The 18,396-nt window shown below is 54.4% G+C and overlaps 1 protein-coding gene across 2 annotated transcripts in view; it reads left to right on the top strand.

Moving 5' to 3' along the window:
* TRPV4 (transient receptor potential cation channel subfamily V member 4) overlaps positions 1-14,173 on the top strand; it is a 41,702-nt gene extending 27,529 nt beyond the window's left edge. For both annotated transcript variants that reach the window (XM_043438705.1, XM_043438697.1), the window contains exons 4-16: positions 179-331; positions 1,072-1,212; positions 1,826-2,124; positions 2,980-3,159; positions 4,571-4,729; positions 4,951-5,043; positions 5,302-5,375; positions 6,490-6,655; positions 6,895-6,961; positions 8,749-9,065; positions 10,342-10,469; positions 12,682-12,803; positions 13,487-14,173. In XM_043438705.1, coding sequence (XP_043294640.1) covers positions 179-331; positions 1,072-1,212; positions 1,826-2,124; positions 2,980-3,159; positions 4,571-4,729; positions 4,951-5,043; positions 5,302-5,375; positions 6,490-6,655; positions 6,895-6,961; positions 8,749-9,065; positions 10,342-10,469; positions 12,682-12,803; positions 13,487-13,644 — 2,057 coding nt within the window. In that variant the 3' untranslated portion in view covers positions 13,645-14,173. The remainder of the gene's footprint in view (positions 1-178; positions 332-1,071; positions 1,213-1,825; positions 2,125-2,979; positions 3,160-4,570; positions 4,730-4,950; positions 5,044-5,301; positions 5,376-6,489; positions 6,656-6,894; positions 6,962-8,748; positions 9,066-10,341; positions 10,470-12,681; positions 12,804-13,486) is intronic.
* The last annotated feature ends 4,223 nt before the right edge of the window (positions 14,174-18,396 follow it).

Raw genomic sequence — 18,396 nt, 5'->3', positions numbered from 1 at the left:
TGAGTTTCTTTGACCTTCTCAGTACCCTGGGGTGGGGTCGGGGAGCAGATGGGGGCCAGGCTCAGAAAGGAGAACGCGGCCAGGGCCTCTGGCTGCCTGCCCCGTGCCCTGTCCCCCGCTGCCCGGCACTCTGGGCCTCGGGCCGAGCAGTCCTCTTCTTGCACGGGTCTCCCCGCAGAGCCGTCCACCGGGAAGACCTGCCTGCCCAAGGCCCTGCTGAATCTGAGCAACGGCCACAACGACACCATCCCCGTGCTTCTGGACATCGCCGAGCGCACGGGCAACATGCGGGAGTTCATCAACTCGCCCTTCCGAGACATCTACTACCGAGGTGGGGCCCCGGGCTGGGCGGGAGGGGGGCTTGCTCCCTCCTCACTTGTCCAACCCCTCCTCGCCCCCAGCAACGCCTCACTTCAGCCTGGGCCTCGAGCGCCAGCATGTCCTGGAACTAGCTGTTAAATGAATGAACAAATGGACTGAAGAACAACAGTAACTACCCCTTCCGACTTTAAAATTTTGAGTTCCAGAATCGAGGGTTCCAAGGTTCTCACATGCAATGAGCCGAAGGGGCCGTGAACCTGGAAACCTGGACCCAAGATGCTCTGGTTTTGGAGACTCTGAGGCTTTGTGATAATAGTCCTGTGAGCCAACAGCTTGAAAAGGCAGAGGTGTCACCAGGCCCAGCTCCCTGGATCTAAATTCTGAGATCCATGAATCCACCTTGATGTTTCAGATTCCTGGATGTCAGATTCAGAGGCTGTGAATTTTGCGTCCCAAATCCTGTGAGACCACGATGCTGTTGTTGCCTCTGGTGTGAAAGGCTCTTACGAGTCTGCAAAGTCCCCACATTTGGGGTCCTCCAAGTTGGATATCCCTTGAGCCTAAGCTCCTGTGGGTGTGATGCAGCAGGTCTGGGACCTCAGGCCTCAGAGACTCCACATCCGGGAATGTCTGAAGGTCCCCTTGTTGCCCTGGGGTGGATCTCCACCTTCTGTGCCCCAGCACCCCCCACACCTGGTCAGAGCTCTGCACCCCCCCGGCCCCTGATGACTGTCCCCCACCTCCTCCCAGGCCAGACCGCCCTGCACATCGCCATCGAACGCCGCTGCAAGCACTATGTGGAGCTGCTGGTGGCCCAAGGAGCCGACGTCCATGCCCAGGCGCGGGGCCGCTTCTTCCAGCCCAAGGACGAGGGTGGCTACTTCTACTTCGGTGAGGAGGGGCCTGGTGGGGGCTGGGGCACACAGGGCAGAAGCTGGGGGCCGCGGCGGGTACACGGTGGTGCTGGCAGCCCTGACACCTCCCGAGACACCCAGGGCCGCGCTGACCACAGGCTGCCTCATTGGTCTTGGTCACTGAGGTCTCACTTTTGAGGAGTAGAGCATCACCTCGCTTGCCTGAGCCTCAGCTGTCCCGTCTGTGCAGTGGGCATCGTGATGGGATCAGAGGGCTGTGGTGGGCTCTCCCCCACCCACCCCACACCTTATCACTTGCATCCTCTGATCTGACTTAAGCTGGCACTGATGGTCAGATGCAGGGTCCAAATGGATCACTGCCATGGCCCAGTTGGACCCATGAAAGATTTTAAATTTCCACCCCCGCTTAGACACATGTTATTTGGGGTTCAGAGACAAAGTCCCTCAAAGAGTCTCTCACGGCCTCCGATGTGGCCGTACCTCAAGTAGCCACATCCGTCTCCCCCCGGGACATCGCCCCCAGACAGCTGCAGTCGGCCAGGGCTTGTTCACACTGACCGTGGGCGCCATGTCCGCCATCACGGCGTCTCCTGGGGGTGGGGCCCCGTCGCTGACCCCCTGCCCCGCAGGTGAGCTGCCCCTGTCGCTGGCCGCCTGCACCAACCAGCCCCACATCGTCAAATACCTGACGGAGAACCCACACAAGAAGGCGGACATGCGGCGCCAGGACTCGCGCGGCAACACGGTGCTGCACGCGCTGGTGGCCATCGCCGACAACACTCGCGAGAACACCAAGTTCGTCACCAAGATGTACGACCTGCTGCTGCTCAAGTGCGCCCGCCTCTTCCCCGACAGCAACCTGGAGGCCGTGCTCAATAACGACGGCCTTTCGCCCCTCATGATGGCCGCCAAGACGGGCAAGATCGGGGTGAGTGCGGGGCTGGGTCACCACACACACACACACACACACACACACACACACACACACGTGTGTGCCCGTGCTGGGCGGCTGCTGCTGGCACGTGTTATTGGTGTGCACGTCCACCTCCCATCCGGCCCGCCCCAGAGTGCCGATGCTCTAGCTCAAGAGCTTGCTGTGGCTCCCTCTTGTCCAGCAAGGCCGTTCAACTTCATCGCAGCGCCTCTCTGCTCATCCCACCCTGCTGGATGCTCACCGCCCCACTCCCACCAGCCAGGGCCTGCCACTGACAGAGGGCTGCGCCCCAGAGCTGCAGCCCTGCAGTACTCCTCTGCCCTTCATGGCCGGCGTTCTGGCTCAGCCCCTAACCTGCTGTGTGGCCTCAGGGAACATCCTCCTTTTCTCTGAACCTCTGTTTGCTCATGGGGGCTTCCCCAATCGCTCGGCGGTAAAGAATCCACCTGCAGTGCAGGAGACTCAGGAGACATGAGTTCAATCCCTGGGTCGGGAAGATCCCCTGGAGCAGGAAATGGCAACCCGCTCCAGTATTCTTGCCTGGAGAATCCCATGGACAGAGGAGCCTGGCGGGCTGCAGTCCATGGGGTCACAAAGAGTCGGAAACCACTGAAGCGACATAGCACACATGCTCTTTGCTCATCTGTCAAACAGGATGGTGAGGGTAAGAATTAAACCAGGTGATGTGAGGAAAGCATCCAGCAGGTGCTCAGTAAATGTTTTCCCTCACCCATCCTGCTCTCTGGGGAGGCGCTATTTGCTGGGGTCCCTCCCATGTGAGTGGCCCAGTGGCAGTACCCCTGCCCATACCCCCTCCCCAAACCCCCTGATCCTCCTCCTCCCACACAGATCTTCCAACACATCATCCGTCGGGAGGTGACAGATGAGGACACCAGGCACCTGTCACGCAAGTTCAAGGACTGGGCCTACGGGCCGGTGTACTCCTCACTGTACGACCTCTCCTCCCTGGACACGTGTGGGGAGGAGACCTCCGTGCTGGAGATCCTGGTGTACAACAGCAAGATCGAGGTGGGCGCAGGGCAGGAGGGGCCAGAGCAGTGAGTCTGGACTGGGTGCAACAGAAGAGGCCAGCCAAGTGCCCAGAACGGCATCTGGCATGGGGGGAATGGCAGGACTGTAAGGGCCAGACTTCAGGGGCGCGCAGGACTGGTTCAGGGTCCTGGCGCTGTAACTGACATGCTGAGTGACTCGGGACAAACTCCCCAACCTCTCTGAGTCCCGGCTTCCTCTTTGGTACCATGCGGATAAACACAGAGCCTTTCCCATTGGGTTGCTAGGAGGACCAAATGAACAGCCAGGCGCAGGGTAAACATTATGTGTCAGCTATTATCATTAGCATTTGTTATATGAAGTTTTTAAAAGCTCTCTTTTTAACTTAGCAGTATTTTATGAACATTGTTCTGCACCATTAAATATTCTTCTGCAGTATCATTGCTGCGTGGAAAAGTACCACATTCTAATTAACCATTCCTCTATTCTTGGTCGTTTGAGTTTGTTTCTGCACTTAACTATCAGGAATAACATTGCAGTGGCATCTCTGTGACTACATCATTGCACATATCCTTGATGATAAAGAAACTCAAATCCTTAAAGAGACAGGATGCTGCACAAATGGGGCAGAAAGCCCTGGGGCCTGCGTACAGAGGGTCTTCCTTCTAGCCCTGGCTCTGTGAGTTTGGACAGATGCCTTCTCATACCAGAGCTCACTTCCCTCATCTTTCAAATCAGTGACCAACCTGATTTAAACTGGGGGTGGTGGTAGGTTTTAGCATCTCTGCTGCAAACTCTGATTGATTGGTAGTGTCTGCCCAGGAAACTGTATAGAGAACTATTGTGTGGGACTCAATTATTGCTGTCTGTCCTGGGTTCAGACTTGGAAAATTGTGGTGAGTCAAGTATTTATCATCCTGGGGCTAAATTTCTGAGTTCCCACTTCCTGAATCAGAATGTCTGAGGTTGAAACCCAGGGGTTTATTTATTTATTTTCGCTAAACATTTTTTGGCTGCAGCATGTAGGAACTTAGTTCCCTGACCAGGGAATCTAATTCATGCCCCCTGCCTTGGGAGTGCGGAGTCTAAACCAGTGGACTTCCAGGAAAGTTCTCAGGGATTTATGTGTTTTAACAAGCTCCATAGGTGATTTTGGTGCCAGCAACTTGGCAACATCCACTGATTAGAATTTGGGGACCACAGGAATAAATGTTCTTTCAGGAGCTTTCTAGCTCTGGGTTCTGTGAGTCTAGAACAGGCTAGAAAGGTAAGTTGGGACAGAACTGGGCAGAGCCTCAAATGCTGAGCCCAGAAGTCTGGGTGTCACTGAAGAATGGGTCAGGAGGAGAAAGAGCTCTCGGGGCAGAGGGTGGGGGAAGGCGTATTGGAGTCAGCCTGTCCACCCCCTGCCTACCCTGCTCCCCCACAGAACCGCCACGAGATGCTGGCCGTGGAGCCCATCAACGAACTACTGCGGGACAAGTGGCGGAAGTTCGGGGCCGTCTCCTTCTACATCAACGTGGTCTCCTATCTGTGCGCCATGATCATCTTTACCCTCACTGCCTACTACCAGCCTCTGGAGGGCACTGTGAGTGACCGCGAGCTCGGCAGGAGCTGGGGCACAGCTGGGTCCCCTGTGGGAGGTACTGGAGAAGGTTTGGAACAGGGTGGGGAGGTGCCCCCACACCCAGGGGGAGGAGGGGTGAGGGAGGAGGCTCCACGGAACCCAGAGGTTTGGGCTGTTGGGGAACATCTGGATTTGGAGGGGCTGGGTGAGGACTTACATGCCCCTTGCCCGCCCCCCACCAGCCGCCATACCCTTACCGCACCACGGTGGACTACCTGAGGCTGGCCGGCGAGATCATCACGCTCTTCACTGGGATCCTGTTCTTTTTCACCAACGTGAGTGCTTGGCCCCAGCCTCACCCTGCCTTGACCCTCCTGTCTCTCCACCTCTTTAATTTGTTTAATGTTTGGCCACACCCCATGGCACTCTGAACTTCCCCAACCAGGGCTCAGACCCGTGCCCCCTGTGTTGGGAACGCCGAGTCTTAACCACTGGACCTTCAGGGAAGGCCCCCTCCGCCTCTGTTCCCTCCACTGTCCGCTCCACACTTCTGCTGACTCCACCTCTCTCACCCGCCCCCTCCCCTCCTCCAGATCAAAGACTTGTTCATGAAGAAATGCCCTGGAGTGAACTCTCTCTTCATCGACGGCTCCTTCCAGCTACTCTAGTGAGTAGAGGTCCCTGGGGTGGCAGCTTCTGGGTGAGGAAGGTGGGGTTGGGAGGGACATCCTCAAGGTTTGGTGGTGGGGGTGTGTGTGACTCTTATTAGGAGTGAACTCACCCAGCCTGATCAGCTACTGTAGCCCAAAGTCAGGCCATTGTCAAGTAAAACAGTCCTCTGGTTAAAGCAAGATTCTGATTGCTAGAGAGTTATCACTGTATGCACCATGGATAGAAATAAATGTAACCTCCTATGCTTGTGATTGATTGCTAATGTCTGCCAGGAGTGCCCATGTTAAGGCTGTGTCTGTGTTCAGTGGGAAAGAGTGCTGGGGTTGATTAATGATGTCTGCCTGGGGCACAGGATGAATTGCTGCATGTGTGTTACGTATTTTCCCTTTTTCTTAGAGTTAGAGAACGATGAAAATTCTGGGGGGGTAGGACTCCATGCTTCCACTGCAGGGGGCACAGGTTTGATCCCTGGCCAGGGAACTAGGATTTCACATGTCACATGTTAGGGCCAAAAATAAAAAAATTTCACTAAGCCACAAAATCTCCACTGAGCACCACTGAATCTTCCTCTAGCAACTCCAAAGGACATCACTTTGGGTTCTGGTAGGGCCCCAGGGCAATTACACACACATTGGTTGCCAATTAATTTTTTGAAATAATTACTAATTTTTTTTTGGCTGCACTGGGTCTTTGTTGCTGCATGCAGACTTTCTCTGGTTGTGGCGAGCAGGGGCTACTCTCTAGTTGTGGTGTGCGGGCTTCTCCTTGTGGTGGCTTCTCTTGTTGTGGAGCATGGGCTAGAAGTTGTGGCACACAGGCTTAGTTGCCCTGTGGCATCTTCCCGGACCAGGGATTGAACCCATGTCCTTTGCATTGGCCAGCAGCTTCTTAACCACTGGACCACCAGGGAAGCCCAGTTGCCAGTTAACTGAGGATTCTGGTTAACAGGATGCTGGGGAATTCCATGAAGCCACATGGTCTCATGGTCTCTCTTCTGGGTGGCATCAGGACATCTTAGTACCTAGAAGGGTTGGGGGCCTGCCCCCTGTCCAGGATCTCATTTGCCCCTCTCTCCTCTGGCTCCTCTCATGGTCTCTGCTGCCCTGTAGCTTCATTTACTCCGTGCTGGTGATTGTCTCAGCGGCCCTCTACCTGGCGGGGATCGAGGCGTACCTGGCTGTCATGGTCTTTGCCTTGGTCCTGGGCTGGATGAACGCCCTTTACTTCACCCGCGGGCTGAAGTTGACGGGGACCTATAGCATCATGATCCAGAAGGTACGGGGCGGGTGGTTGCTCCTGGACTTGTGTGTGTCCTTGGAGGGAGCTGCACACACCACATATGCACAGACAGTGCCGCTGGCCCTGAGGCTGTGGGGCAGTGTGGGGGCAGCGGGCAGGGCCTGGACATGGGGCGGGGCGGGGTGGAGCTGGAGAGAAGGTGTGGGATGAGGAGTTGGGAAAGCGAGAAACCACGTGTCTCATCTCTGCCTCCGTATTCCCACCGGGGTCTCCAGATCCTCTTCAAAGACCTTTTCCGCTTCCTGCTGGTCTACGTGCTCTTCATGATTGGCTACGCGTCAGGTGAGCCCCGGGGGCCCAGGTGGGCCTGACGGGGGTGGTACTGGGGCTGAAGCAGCCGCCATGGTGTGTGGAGGAGAATATCCAGCGTTTGTAGGGTTCTCATCGTGTGCCTGGCATTGAGCTAAGTCCTCTCCCATCCCTGCCTCGTTTAATCCTCCCAACAAGCCTATAAGGGAAGTGCGTTTCTTATGACCTTAGTTAAGGAAACTAAGGCTTAGCTTAAGTAAGGTTAAATAACACGCCCAAGTTCAAAAGCTAGGAAACAGTAAAACTGTCATCTTAGCTACTGTGGCAAAAGAAGCCACCCAAAAACTTAATGACTTTAAACAACCACCATTTTTATTTTTGGCTATGTCCTACAACATGTGGGATCTTAGTTCCCCAACTAGGGATCAAACTGGTACCCCCTAAAGTGGAAACATGGAGTCTTAACCGCCAGGGAACTCCCCCAGACAACCACCATATATTATTATGCTCAGGTCCATGGGTCTCCTGGGTGCTTGTGCTGACCTGGACCAGATTTGGGCTCCCGTGTCTGTGCTCAGCTGGCGGATTGGCTGCAGCTGACTAGTGTAGTTAGGGGTGGCCTCCACTGGGGGTGACTTTGCTGTCTTCCTCGGGGTCACTCATCTCTAGCCAGCTAGCTTGGACTTGGTCACACGGTGGCCTGAGGGTTCCCAGATGTGAGCGGAGGTGTTTGAGGTCACTGCTTGGCACAGTGTCACTATCTGTCTCACCTTGTTGGCCAAAACAAGGCTCAGCCTGACTCAAAGAGTGGGGAAACGGGAATTCCCTGGTGGTCCAGTGGTTAAGACTCTATGCTTCCACTGCACGGGGCATGGCTTCAATCCCTGGTCTGGGAACTAAGATCCCATATATTGTGCAAACAGCCAAAAAATAAAAAGAGTAAAAATCAAAGAGTGTGGAAATAGATTCTACCCTCTTGGTGGCAGGAGCTACAGAGCCTCTACTAGGCCGTCTCCTTGATGTCACGATGCCTTGGGACCTCAGTGGCACAGGCCATGGGGGCGGGACCAGGGTTGGGGAAGGTAATCAAGCTGTTGGGCTGGTCCCCAAGGGGCGGGTGACTGGCCATCCGACGCCCAGGATCCAAAAGGGAGCAGGACTCAGAGGCTTCATCTGGGCTTCTTGGGAAGGGATGAGCACCACAGTTAGCTGACATCTGGAGGGGGTGATGGCCTTAGTGAGCACAGCTCTGGGGGCAGTCAAGGCTGGTACCTAGTCTCAGCTTCCTCCCTTCCTTTCTGTGCTGCTGTGAGCTGGGAAACAGGAACACGAGAGTGAGTCTGCCCCTGGAATGCTGGCATCCCAGACTCCCAGGGCCTCTAAGAACAGTCAGCTCTCAGCCTGGCTCTGACATGTGGGCTCAGACGGTTCTCCGCGGTGGGGACGGTCCTCTGCATGGTGGCATATTTGGCATTATCCCTGGGCTTGACCCAGTAGGTGCCCGAAGTGTCCCTCCTCCACTTGTGACACCAAAAATGTCTCTAAACTTGCCAAGGGTGCCCTGGGGGACAAATTATCCCCGGTTGAGAACCACTAGACTGAGTCCTGGGACCCTCTTCCTTGTTAACGAGAGTTTGTGGAAAGAGCAAAGGCTTTGCATGCAAGAGGACCCAGGTTCAACCACTGGCTTGGCTTCCCCTCTGGGTGACCTTGGGCCAGCCTCCCCGCCCTCCCCAGGCCTCAGTGTTCCCCTCCATCAAGTGGGAAGGGGCCTCCCCACCTCTCACCCTCCGTGACCGTCACTGCCGTCCCTCCCGCAGCCCTGGTCTCGCTCCTGAACCCGTGTGCCAACTTGAAGGTGTGCGACAAGGACCACGCCAACTGCACAGTGCCCACCTACCCCTCATGCCGCGACAGCGAGACCTTCAGCACCTTCCTCCTGGACCTCTTCAAGCTCACCATCGGCATGGGCGACCTGGAGATGCTGAGCAGCACCAAGTACCCCGTGGTCTTCATCATCCTGCTGGTCACGTACATCATCCTCACGTTCGTGCTGCTCCTTAACATGCTCATCGCCCTCATGGGGGAGACGGTGGGGCAGGTGTCCAAGGAGAGCAAGCACATCTGGAAGCTGCAGGTGAGCCCGCCCCGCCGGCCGCTCTGCCCCTGGGGTCGCCTGGCCTGCTGCGCCTCCTCAGCCTGGTGCTCCGCACGAGCCGCACCTCCCCATTCCGCCTCCACTACCCTGTCTGTTTAATGGGCACGGACGAAGCCTGCAGGTCTGTTTCCAGGTGGCTTCTTGCCTGACCAGCAGCTCAGCTTCCCTTGCAGTCCCATTCACGGGATGCAATCAGCTTCCCCCAGCTCCAGGGAGGGAGCGCTTTTGGCACCGGAAATGCTCAGAGAGCCTCACATTTCAGTGGGGGTTCCACATGGAGCCCGGGGGTAGTAGCTTCTGTGCCCCTGCCGGGCCCAAGACACCAGGCTGGCATGGGAGCAGGCCACCCCAGAGCCAGGAAGCATCAGCGTCAGATCAGAGGGGCTTCTACCAGCCCAGGGGTGGCTTCCAGGCTCCCCACTCTCACTGCCCCCCGACCCAAGCAGATGTGGTTGGTGTGCACGCACTGGGAGCTGCTGCCTTTGTTTCCCACTGGTTTCTGTGCAAGCGAAGGGAGCAGAGGTCCTGGGGGGAGGGTGTCGTAGCCAAGAACTGGGGTTCCCAATAAGCAGCCTTACCCCCGCGAGGCCCGGGAAGGCAGCCCCCACACTTACTGTGACTTGGTACATTTTCAGGAAATGGCACAGTGAGGAAAAACAACTCCACAAGGTCCTTCCCCCAGGTCTGGGTCTCAGGGGACATTGGACCTGCTCTTACCCTTTATCCCTACTGCTTCCCCCCCCGGGCCTCAGTTTCCCTTCTGGATGTAACTTGTAACACGCCAACTCACAGCCCATGGACTAGATTTGACCAGCAAAGATTTATTTGTTTTCTGCATCACTATATATTTTTAAAAAACTTAATGCAAAAAAATTTTAATTGAGAGATTTCATAGAAAAATTCAGATTTCTGGCCTTTCTTGAAAAGTTGGAAGCAAGGCGGGCCCACGTTCTTGGGTGGATGAGAGATGGCTGCCCCCTTTACAGGGATGGGGGTCTCCTGCCTGCCCTGGTCTGCCCCAGTCCCCACCCCTCCCTGGGGGCGCCCAGCACCGAGGGGACACCTGTGTCCTGGGGCACGGGCTGCTGACCCTTCATTCATTTTCTCTGGCCAGGTGCCTGTGGGTATTTGAGTCTTTAACGCAGGGGTGGCGGGAGCTAGAAAGCCCGGTTCTCTGCGTCATTCCTGCCTTGAGAACAGTTAGGCGAGGCTGGGTGCGGCTCACCCACCGGCCGCCCACCCTCCCTCCCCACAGTGGGCCACCACCATCCTGGACATCGAGCGCTCCTTCCCCGTGTTCCTGAGGAAGGCCTTCCGCTCCGGCGAGATGGTGACTGTGGGCAAGAGCTCGGACGGCACTCCAGACCGCAGGTGGTGCTTCAGGTGAGGCCAGGTTGGGCGAGACCACCGGGCCTCCTTATGCTTTCTACCCATTGCCGCCTCTGAGCCACTGAGGCCCCCGGGGGCCTGACCGGAGCTCAGTTCCACTGGCTGATCCTGTGGGTTCAGTTCACAGCCTCGGTTTTTTCATCTGTGAAATGGGGACAATGATAGCATCACGCTCTTGGCCAGCTGTGCGGATTAGACAGGTTGGCATGTGAGATGTGCCCGGCCAGCCCCCAATGCACACTGGGGCAGACACCCTGAAGCAGCCAGTATTACTGCTCTCTCTTTTGCCGGAGGAAGCAGACTCAGGGGCAATGCTTATCCTATGGCACCACCCTCTATTGGTGATGCAATGGAATGGGTTTCAGGGCTTCAATTTTTTAAAAAGTATTAAAAAATTTTTTTAATAAATAAATAAATAAAATTTTATTTGGCTGCCCTGGGTCTTAGTTGTGGCCTGTGGGATCTTTGATCTCTCAGTTGCATCTTGCAGGATCTTTAGTTGTGGCATGGGAACTCTTAGTTGCTACATGTGGAATCTAGTTCCCTGATGAGGGATCGAACCTGGGCCCCCTGCATAGGGAGTGTGGACTTAGCCACTGGACCACCAGGGAAGTCCCCTCAGAGCTTTAATTGAAATGGAGAAACTGAGCTATCAGCAGCTTCCAGGGCTTGGGACGTTACCCAGATGCACGGGGAGTGCCAGCTTCTTCCGGGGAACCCCTGGGTGAATCTTGTCTTTTACGAGGACTCATTCTTTGTAATGTGGTTGCCAGCATGGAGCATCAGCGTCATGCTTGGAATCAGGCAAAGTCAGTTTCCACTATGACAGCCCCCGCTGCACAGCCCTGTTTTGGATCCAAAGTTCAAATCTTGACTGTGATTTATCAGCTTTGTGACCTTGGACGAAAAGTTCAACCAGCAAAATGGGGGCAAAGGATGTATCTTCCTTGCTGGGTCCTGACCCATAGCACTTGCCCCCCACAAAATGGAAATTGAATAAGAATAACTTAAAAAAAGAATTTTAGAAAGTAAAAATTGGGACTTCCCTGATGGTCCAGTGGCTAAGACTCCTCATTCCCAACACAGGGGGCCCAGGTTGGATACCTGGTCCTGGAACAAGATCCTGCATGCCACAACTAAAGATCCCGCATGCTGCAATGAAGATCACATATCCCACGTGCCACAACTAAGACCCAACACAGCCAAATAAATATTTTAAAAGAGTAAAAATTATCTCGAGCCCATTTGGGCCCAAGAGGGTATAAACTGACTTTATGAGGGTGTCTCAATAATAAGAGTGAGACTGTCAAGAAAGAGGATGTCCATCCACAGATGAATGGATATATAGACATACAAATAAGGTCTTTGCAGGCAATGGGATACTATTTAGCCGTGAAAAGGAATGCAGTACTGATGCAGGCTACATCGTGGATGGATCTTGAAAACCTGAAGCTAAGTGAAAGCAGCCAGACACAAAGGCCACATACTGATTGATTCTATTTAACACAAAATGTCCAGAATAGATAAATCCATAGAGACAGAAAGTAGAACAAAGGCTGCCGGGGGCTGGTGGGAAGGGGGATGGGGAGCTACTGCTTAATGGGTACAGAATTTCTGTTTGGGGTGATGAAAAGGTTTTGGAACTAGGTAGTGGTGATGGCTGCACAATCTTAGGAATGTATTTAATGCCACTGAATTGTACGCTCTAAAGTGGGTGAGGGACTTCCCTGGTGGGCCAGTGGTTAGGACTCCGAGCTCTCACTGCTAGGTCCTAGGTTCCATCCCTGGGTAGGGAACTAAGATCCTGCAAGCTGAGTATAGAGGTCAAAAAAAAAAAAAAAGAAGAAGATAAAGTGAAATAACAAATTTTATGTTTTATCTGTCTGTCTATATATATTATCAGAAATTAAAAAAAAAAAAACAAGGACTTTCCTGGTGGTCTAGTGGCAAAGACTCTGCGCTCTCAATGCAGTGAGCATGGGTTCACTCCCTGGTTGGGGAACTAGATCCCAAGGGCTGCAACTAAGACCTGGTGCAGCCAAATAAAAATAAATGATAACATTTTTTTTTTATTTAAAAAAAGAATAAAAAAAGTAGGAGGGTGTGCTGGAAGGCTGGAGCTTGGAGGCTGCCTGGGGGTGGGGAAGGGGTTCTGTCTCTGGGCTGGGGGCTCTCCTTGACCCTGTGTCCGCTGTGGCCCCACCAGGGTGGACGAGGTGAACTGGTCTCACTGGAACCAGAACTTGGGCATCATTAACGAGGACCCGGGCAAAAACGAGAGCTACCATTACTACGGCTTCTCACACACCGTGGGCCGCCTCCGGAGGGGTGAGTGGGGGTGCTCAGGGGAGGTGTGGGGGGACTGAGGGGCGCAGAGGGGAAGCCCTGGTCATCCTCAGCACCGGTTTGTTTGGAGCAGTCCTGTCCCTTCCCTGGGACTCAGTATTCACGTCTGTAGAATGGGAGGCTGTGATGGGCTGGCCGCCGAGCTTCCCCTGCTGCCAGTGACAGCCTGGGCCCTCGCTCCACTCAGCCAAGCACAGCTGGGAGGCCTCGGGCTTGCAGGCCTCCTGACCCAGGCTTGAATCCTGATTCTTTCATTTCACTCCTGTGTTCCCAGGCGGGCTCCATGACCTCTCTGAGCCCGTTACCGCCTCTGTAAAACAGGGATAATATACCTCCCCCTTTAGAGCACTGACTTGCCTGGTGGCTCAGACGGTAAAGCGTCTACCTACAATGCGGGAGACCTGGGTTCGATCCCTGGGTTGGGAAGATCCCCTGGAGAAGGAAATAGCAACCCATTCCACTACTCTTGCCTGGAAAATCCCATGGACGGAGGAGCCTGGTAGGCTGCAGTCCATGGGGTTGCAAAGAGTCGGACACGACTGAGCGACTTCACTTTCCTTTTCCTTTAGAGCACTGCTGAGTGCCTGGTACACCAAAGGCGCTCAATATATATGTCATGCACTCTCTGGCCACCCTCACCCCGCACTCCCCCACTCTCACTACAGATCGCTGGTCCTCGGTGGTGCCCCGCGTGGTGGAGCTGAACAAGAATGCCAACCCTAACGAGGTGGTGGTGCCTCTGGACAACGTGGGGAACCCCAGCTGCGATGGCCACCAGCAGAGTTACCCCCGCAAGTGGAGGACTGACGACGCCCCGCTCTAGGCCCTGTGAGCAGGAGCAGGGTCCCCTCCGCCGCCCATTTCCCGTCCAGCTGCATTTCAGAGGTGCCACCCACCAGGGTGTGCCCCCCCATACCCTCCTTCGACCCCCAGAGGTGAGGGCCGGGCAGAGATGCCGGGGAAGCCCCAGGACCCTCTGGTCCCCAGGCTCCTGCCCACCCCCACCCCACCTCCCTGGCCTGGGCATAGGACGCCTGGTCGCCTGTCTCACTCCCATGGAGTCACAGTAAGGGACACCAGGGCCTCTGCCCACCGGGACTCAGCCCCCGCCTCTTCATTTATTTATTTGCTCTGCTCTCAGGAAAGTGGCCCAACCCCCCGCCCCAAACCGGAGCCTGGCCGGGGCCCCAGGACCCTATCCCAGGTGCAGGGCCGGCTGCACGGGCCACCCTGGGCTGAGGTGCTGTGGCTCTGACCAGGGGCCGGGCCCCCGGGGCGGGGCTGCGCCTTCTGTGCGTTCTATCTGGGGGTCTGGGATTGTCGGTGCTCAATAAATGTTCATTGATGGTGGAGATGGTGGGGAAGATGGTGGGGGAGTGGTAGCAGGCATGGGGGGAAGACAGCACGGAGACGGGTGAGCCAAGAGATACCTCTCTGGTTGGGGGTAGGGTGCGGATAAGAAGGCGGGGCAGGAGTTACGACCAAGGCAGTGCTCAGGGTGATGGTTGGAGGGGCTGGACTCAGGGGCCAGTGGTGACTGAGAGATGGGGGAGAGCTTGGGGTGTGATGGGGAGGTAGAGATGAAGGGAGTGAGGAGGAGAGGGTACTGGTGGAGGCATAATGGTGCTGTGGGGAGACAGTCAAGTCTCTGGAGGTGCTGGGAGAGGTGATGACATTGTTGAGGAAAAATGATGCCAGTGGGAAGATGGTAAAGCTCATCATGGCAGAGTGATGTGGGTTCAGGGGGAGTAGGCAAGCAGCTGGGAGGGGCAGAGCAGAGGCCAAGACGACAGCCACGGAGGTGGGTGAGCCATCTGGTGTCCAGTGGGGTGACGGTGAGGGTGAGAGCAGCCCTAATAAGGACAGCAGGGCCCACTGGAGTCGAGAGAGAACCTTTGGTTGGGACCACACACCAGCGGAGCCGTGAACGTGAGCTGGAGCTGAAGGCCGACCCGCTTCCCTTCTGAGGGCCGCCCATCTCCCCAGGGTCACACCCCACTGCTGATCCAGCCCCGGGGCAGCTCCAAGCCTCTGGGCATGAGAAGGGGCCCCCCCAAATACCCGATCCTGCTGCTCCACCCTGGATGAATCCACAGCCAACTGGTTTCCCTCTGACCTCCCAGGTTCCCGGTCCCGGCTCAGACCCTGTCTTAGGACCCTTCTGAAGCTTTAGTTGAGAAGAGCTTGGGACTCTGGAGAACCTGGCCAAGGACAGCTGCTGTGGGAGATACACAGGGCGTGGGGTCTGAAGACCCGGCTTTACACCCTCTGCCCCCCTCTGCCCAAACAGTGGCAAAAGGTCACTTTACTTTTCTGGGCCTCCATGTTCCCAGTCTGTTAGAAGGATGTCAGTTACTTGAAGGATGGGAGTAGGCTCAGCTATCTGAGAATGAAGGGGAGACTCCTTGTATTACCACTGAGGGTGGCTAGGGGGCGCCAACCTTCCCACAGACCCATTCTTTCCATCTCCCTCTACGTTGGCTTCCGGGGACTGATGGGCTGCCCTTGTGGTCCACGGATGACCCAGCTTCTCCCAAGGCTACTTGCTTCCTCATTCCAGCATTCTTTTTTTTTTTAATAATTTTATTTATTTATCTTCGGCTGTGCTGGGTCTTTGCTGCTGCACAGGCTTTTCTCGAGTTGTGGTTAGCGGGGGCTACTCCAGTTGCGGTGCCCGGGCCTCTTATTGCAGCGGCTTCTCTTGCGGAGCACAGGCTTTAGCACTCGGGCTTCAGCAGTTGCGGCACGCGGGCCCTAGAGCGCAGGCTCAGTAGCTGTGGCTCACGGGCTTAGTTGCTCTGTGGCATGTGGGATCTTCCCAGACAGGAATGGAACCCGTGTCTCTGGCGTTGGCAGGCGGATTCTTTACTACTGAGCCACCAGGGAATCCCTCCAGCGTTCTTAATGGAGGTCCCAAGCGCCATTCTGTTTGGATGGACTTGGGTCACGTGTCATGCCTGCGCCAATCCTACCCTGGGGGATGGGATACCCTCCCCGGCTGAGCCAAGCCTTCTGGGGAATGGTAGGTAGGTCTTAAACTCTTGAGACTCGGTGTCCTCAACTGTAAAATGGGCGCAGACTTTGTGAAGGTCAGTGATTCCCTGGGCTTTTCAAAGAAGAGAGAATTGTGGCTGTGGTGTTCATACATTTACGTGTTTGGGGCAGCAAGTCACAGAAAACTTATGTTGGCTTGAAGAAAAGAATATTTATTATCTCAGCAAGATGTCCCAAGTTAGGGAGGGCTGTGAGGCTGGTTAATGCAGTCTCTGTGATTCATTAAGGGTTCTGCCAGCTCATTTATTCCTTCAAGCATTTATTAGGCACTGTGCTAGTCACCACCCACCAGGTGTGCTGGCTTTTTCCTCATATGTGCTGTGCTTAATCGCTCAGGCATGCCCGACTCTTTGTGGCCCCACGGACTGTAGCTCACCAGGCTCCTCTGTCCATGGGGATTCTCCAAGCAAGAATACTGGAGCGGGTTGCCATGCCCTCCTTCAGGGGATCTTCCCAACCCAGGGATCGAACCCGGGTTTCTCACGTTGGAGGCGATTCTTTACTGTCTGAGCCACCAGAGAAGACATGGGTCTCCATCAAAGACACAAGATGGAGCCACTATTTCAGGCATTTCACTCAGATTCAGAGGCATCCAGGGCTTCCCTGGTGGCTAAGATGGTAAAGAATCCACCTGTAATACAGGAGACCCAGGTTCGATTGGTAGGTGGGGAAGATCCTCTGGAGAAGGAAATGACAACCCATTCCCATATTTTTGCCTGGAGAATTCTATGGACAGAGGAGCCTGGAAGGCTAGAATCCATGGGGTTGCAGAGTCGGACACGACCGAGCCACTCACATTTTTGTTGTTCAGGGGCATCCAGATGAAGGAGAAATGGTACTTCCTGTGTCTTTCTATGAGAGAGATGTTTTCCCTGAAGTCCCCCAGCCAACATTCCCTCTTGTGTTATTGGCCAGAACTGTGTCATGTGGCCCATGCTTCAGCCAATCAGCAGGCTGGAAGCAGCAGTTGTCCTAAAGCAGCAGAAAGCAATATAGAGAAAGGAAGTTTCCCCAGCCCGGTCTCGGTTCTGTGGGAAAGGAGGATGTGGAAACCACTATTGCCTTGCAGCCAGATGCCCTCCCTGCCACCCCATCTTTCCACTGGAAGGCAGGCAACATTGTCACGGAACATGACTGTGACTTATCCTGGGGCCATAAGGAGGTCATTTCTCTAGGAGTTTTGTGATGGGTTGGCCCACAAAATCAAAACACCCTCTTAACTCAAAAAGATTCCATAAATTATTGAGGTGAATGCAGAATGCATTCTTTTAAAATAATGAAATCATTGTAGGCTATGACTTTTCCTCTGGGAACATTTTTAGCTAAATAGATAGCAACTTTTTCAATTGTGATTTTCTAAATAATTTGATGGTGTGGGTGTTGATTTTCTGAAAGGTTTTCAAAAGCTGTTTCAGGGGAATTTCAAATATTTTCCAGACGTTGAGATTTTGTTTGTTCCTGTAAGATCCTAATGATGACCTTTGTCAATGTCCTTCAAAGCACAGGGCGTGAACTGGTGGTAGGTCAAAACATTTTCAGGGGACACATTGACCATAGAATTGCTTAGAGGAAAACATCCCCCCTAATTATGGTGTGGTCTCTGTTTGATGCTTCTGAGCTTTTAAGGCCTTCTTAACAGGCCTTAAATCTCTCTTTATGGAGAAAACCCTGAGGCTCAGAATCTCTGAAAGGCAGAGCTAGAACCAGGGATGATGTAACTTCTCCAGGACCACAGGGACTGAGGTTGGGGAGAGAGAGATCCCGAGGAAAGTTGGAACGCTGATGCCTGTGCTAGACTGCAGCAATGGCCCCGACTCTCCCCCTTAGCCATTCCTTTCCGGTACCACTTTGTCTTTCCACTGTGGGCAGAGCAGGACTTGTAACCAATGGGGTGTTAGCAGACCTGCCGAGGCCAGCACCCAGGAAGATGAGAGGTACGTGGAACAGAGCTGTGTCATCCCAGGCAAGCCTCAGAGGAATCAGAGGGTCCCCAACTGACATGGGACCAAAAACTGTTTTTTTTTTTTTTTTTTGTATGCCAGTGACTTTTCGTGATTTTGTTCAAGTGCAAGGCATCAATTTTGTGACAATGGCTAACGAATACAGACAATAAAAAAAAGAGTAACTGGAACCTGGTCAGGCTGCAAAAACCTGAATGTCCGCTGCACCCCATGTTATAGATGGGGAAACAGAGGCTCAGAGAGGGGAAGACTTGTGCCCAGGGCACCTGGCTGGTAAGTGGTGGAGGTGGGATTTGAACCCAGGCATTCAAATCTTAATGCCGAAGAAAACACTCTGGCCCCTGGAGGGGTGAGAGTTAGTGAGGTCAGATCACTTCTGCTGTGGGTAAAGACCCTGGCTGTCTCTTATCGCTAATGCTGAACCCCGGAGACTGTCAGTTTGAACATACCCCTAACTTTATTCCAACAAGGATTTCTTATTATGTGCATGTGTGTGTATTTAATAATGATAAAGCACTTGTATGTCATATTTGACAGCAGGGCTTTTTTCATCCCAAGTT

This window comes from Cervus canadensis, chromosome 1 (genome assembly GCF_019320065.1).
Source record: "Cervus canadensis isolate Bull #8, Minnesota chromosome 1, ASM1932006v1, whole genome shotgun sequence".
Taxonomy (NCBI): Eukaryota; Metazoa; Chordata; class Mammalia; order Artiodactyla; family Cervidae; genus Cervus; species Cervus canadensis.
This window is presented reverse-complemented; position numbering and strand designations above follow the sequence as displayed.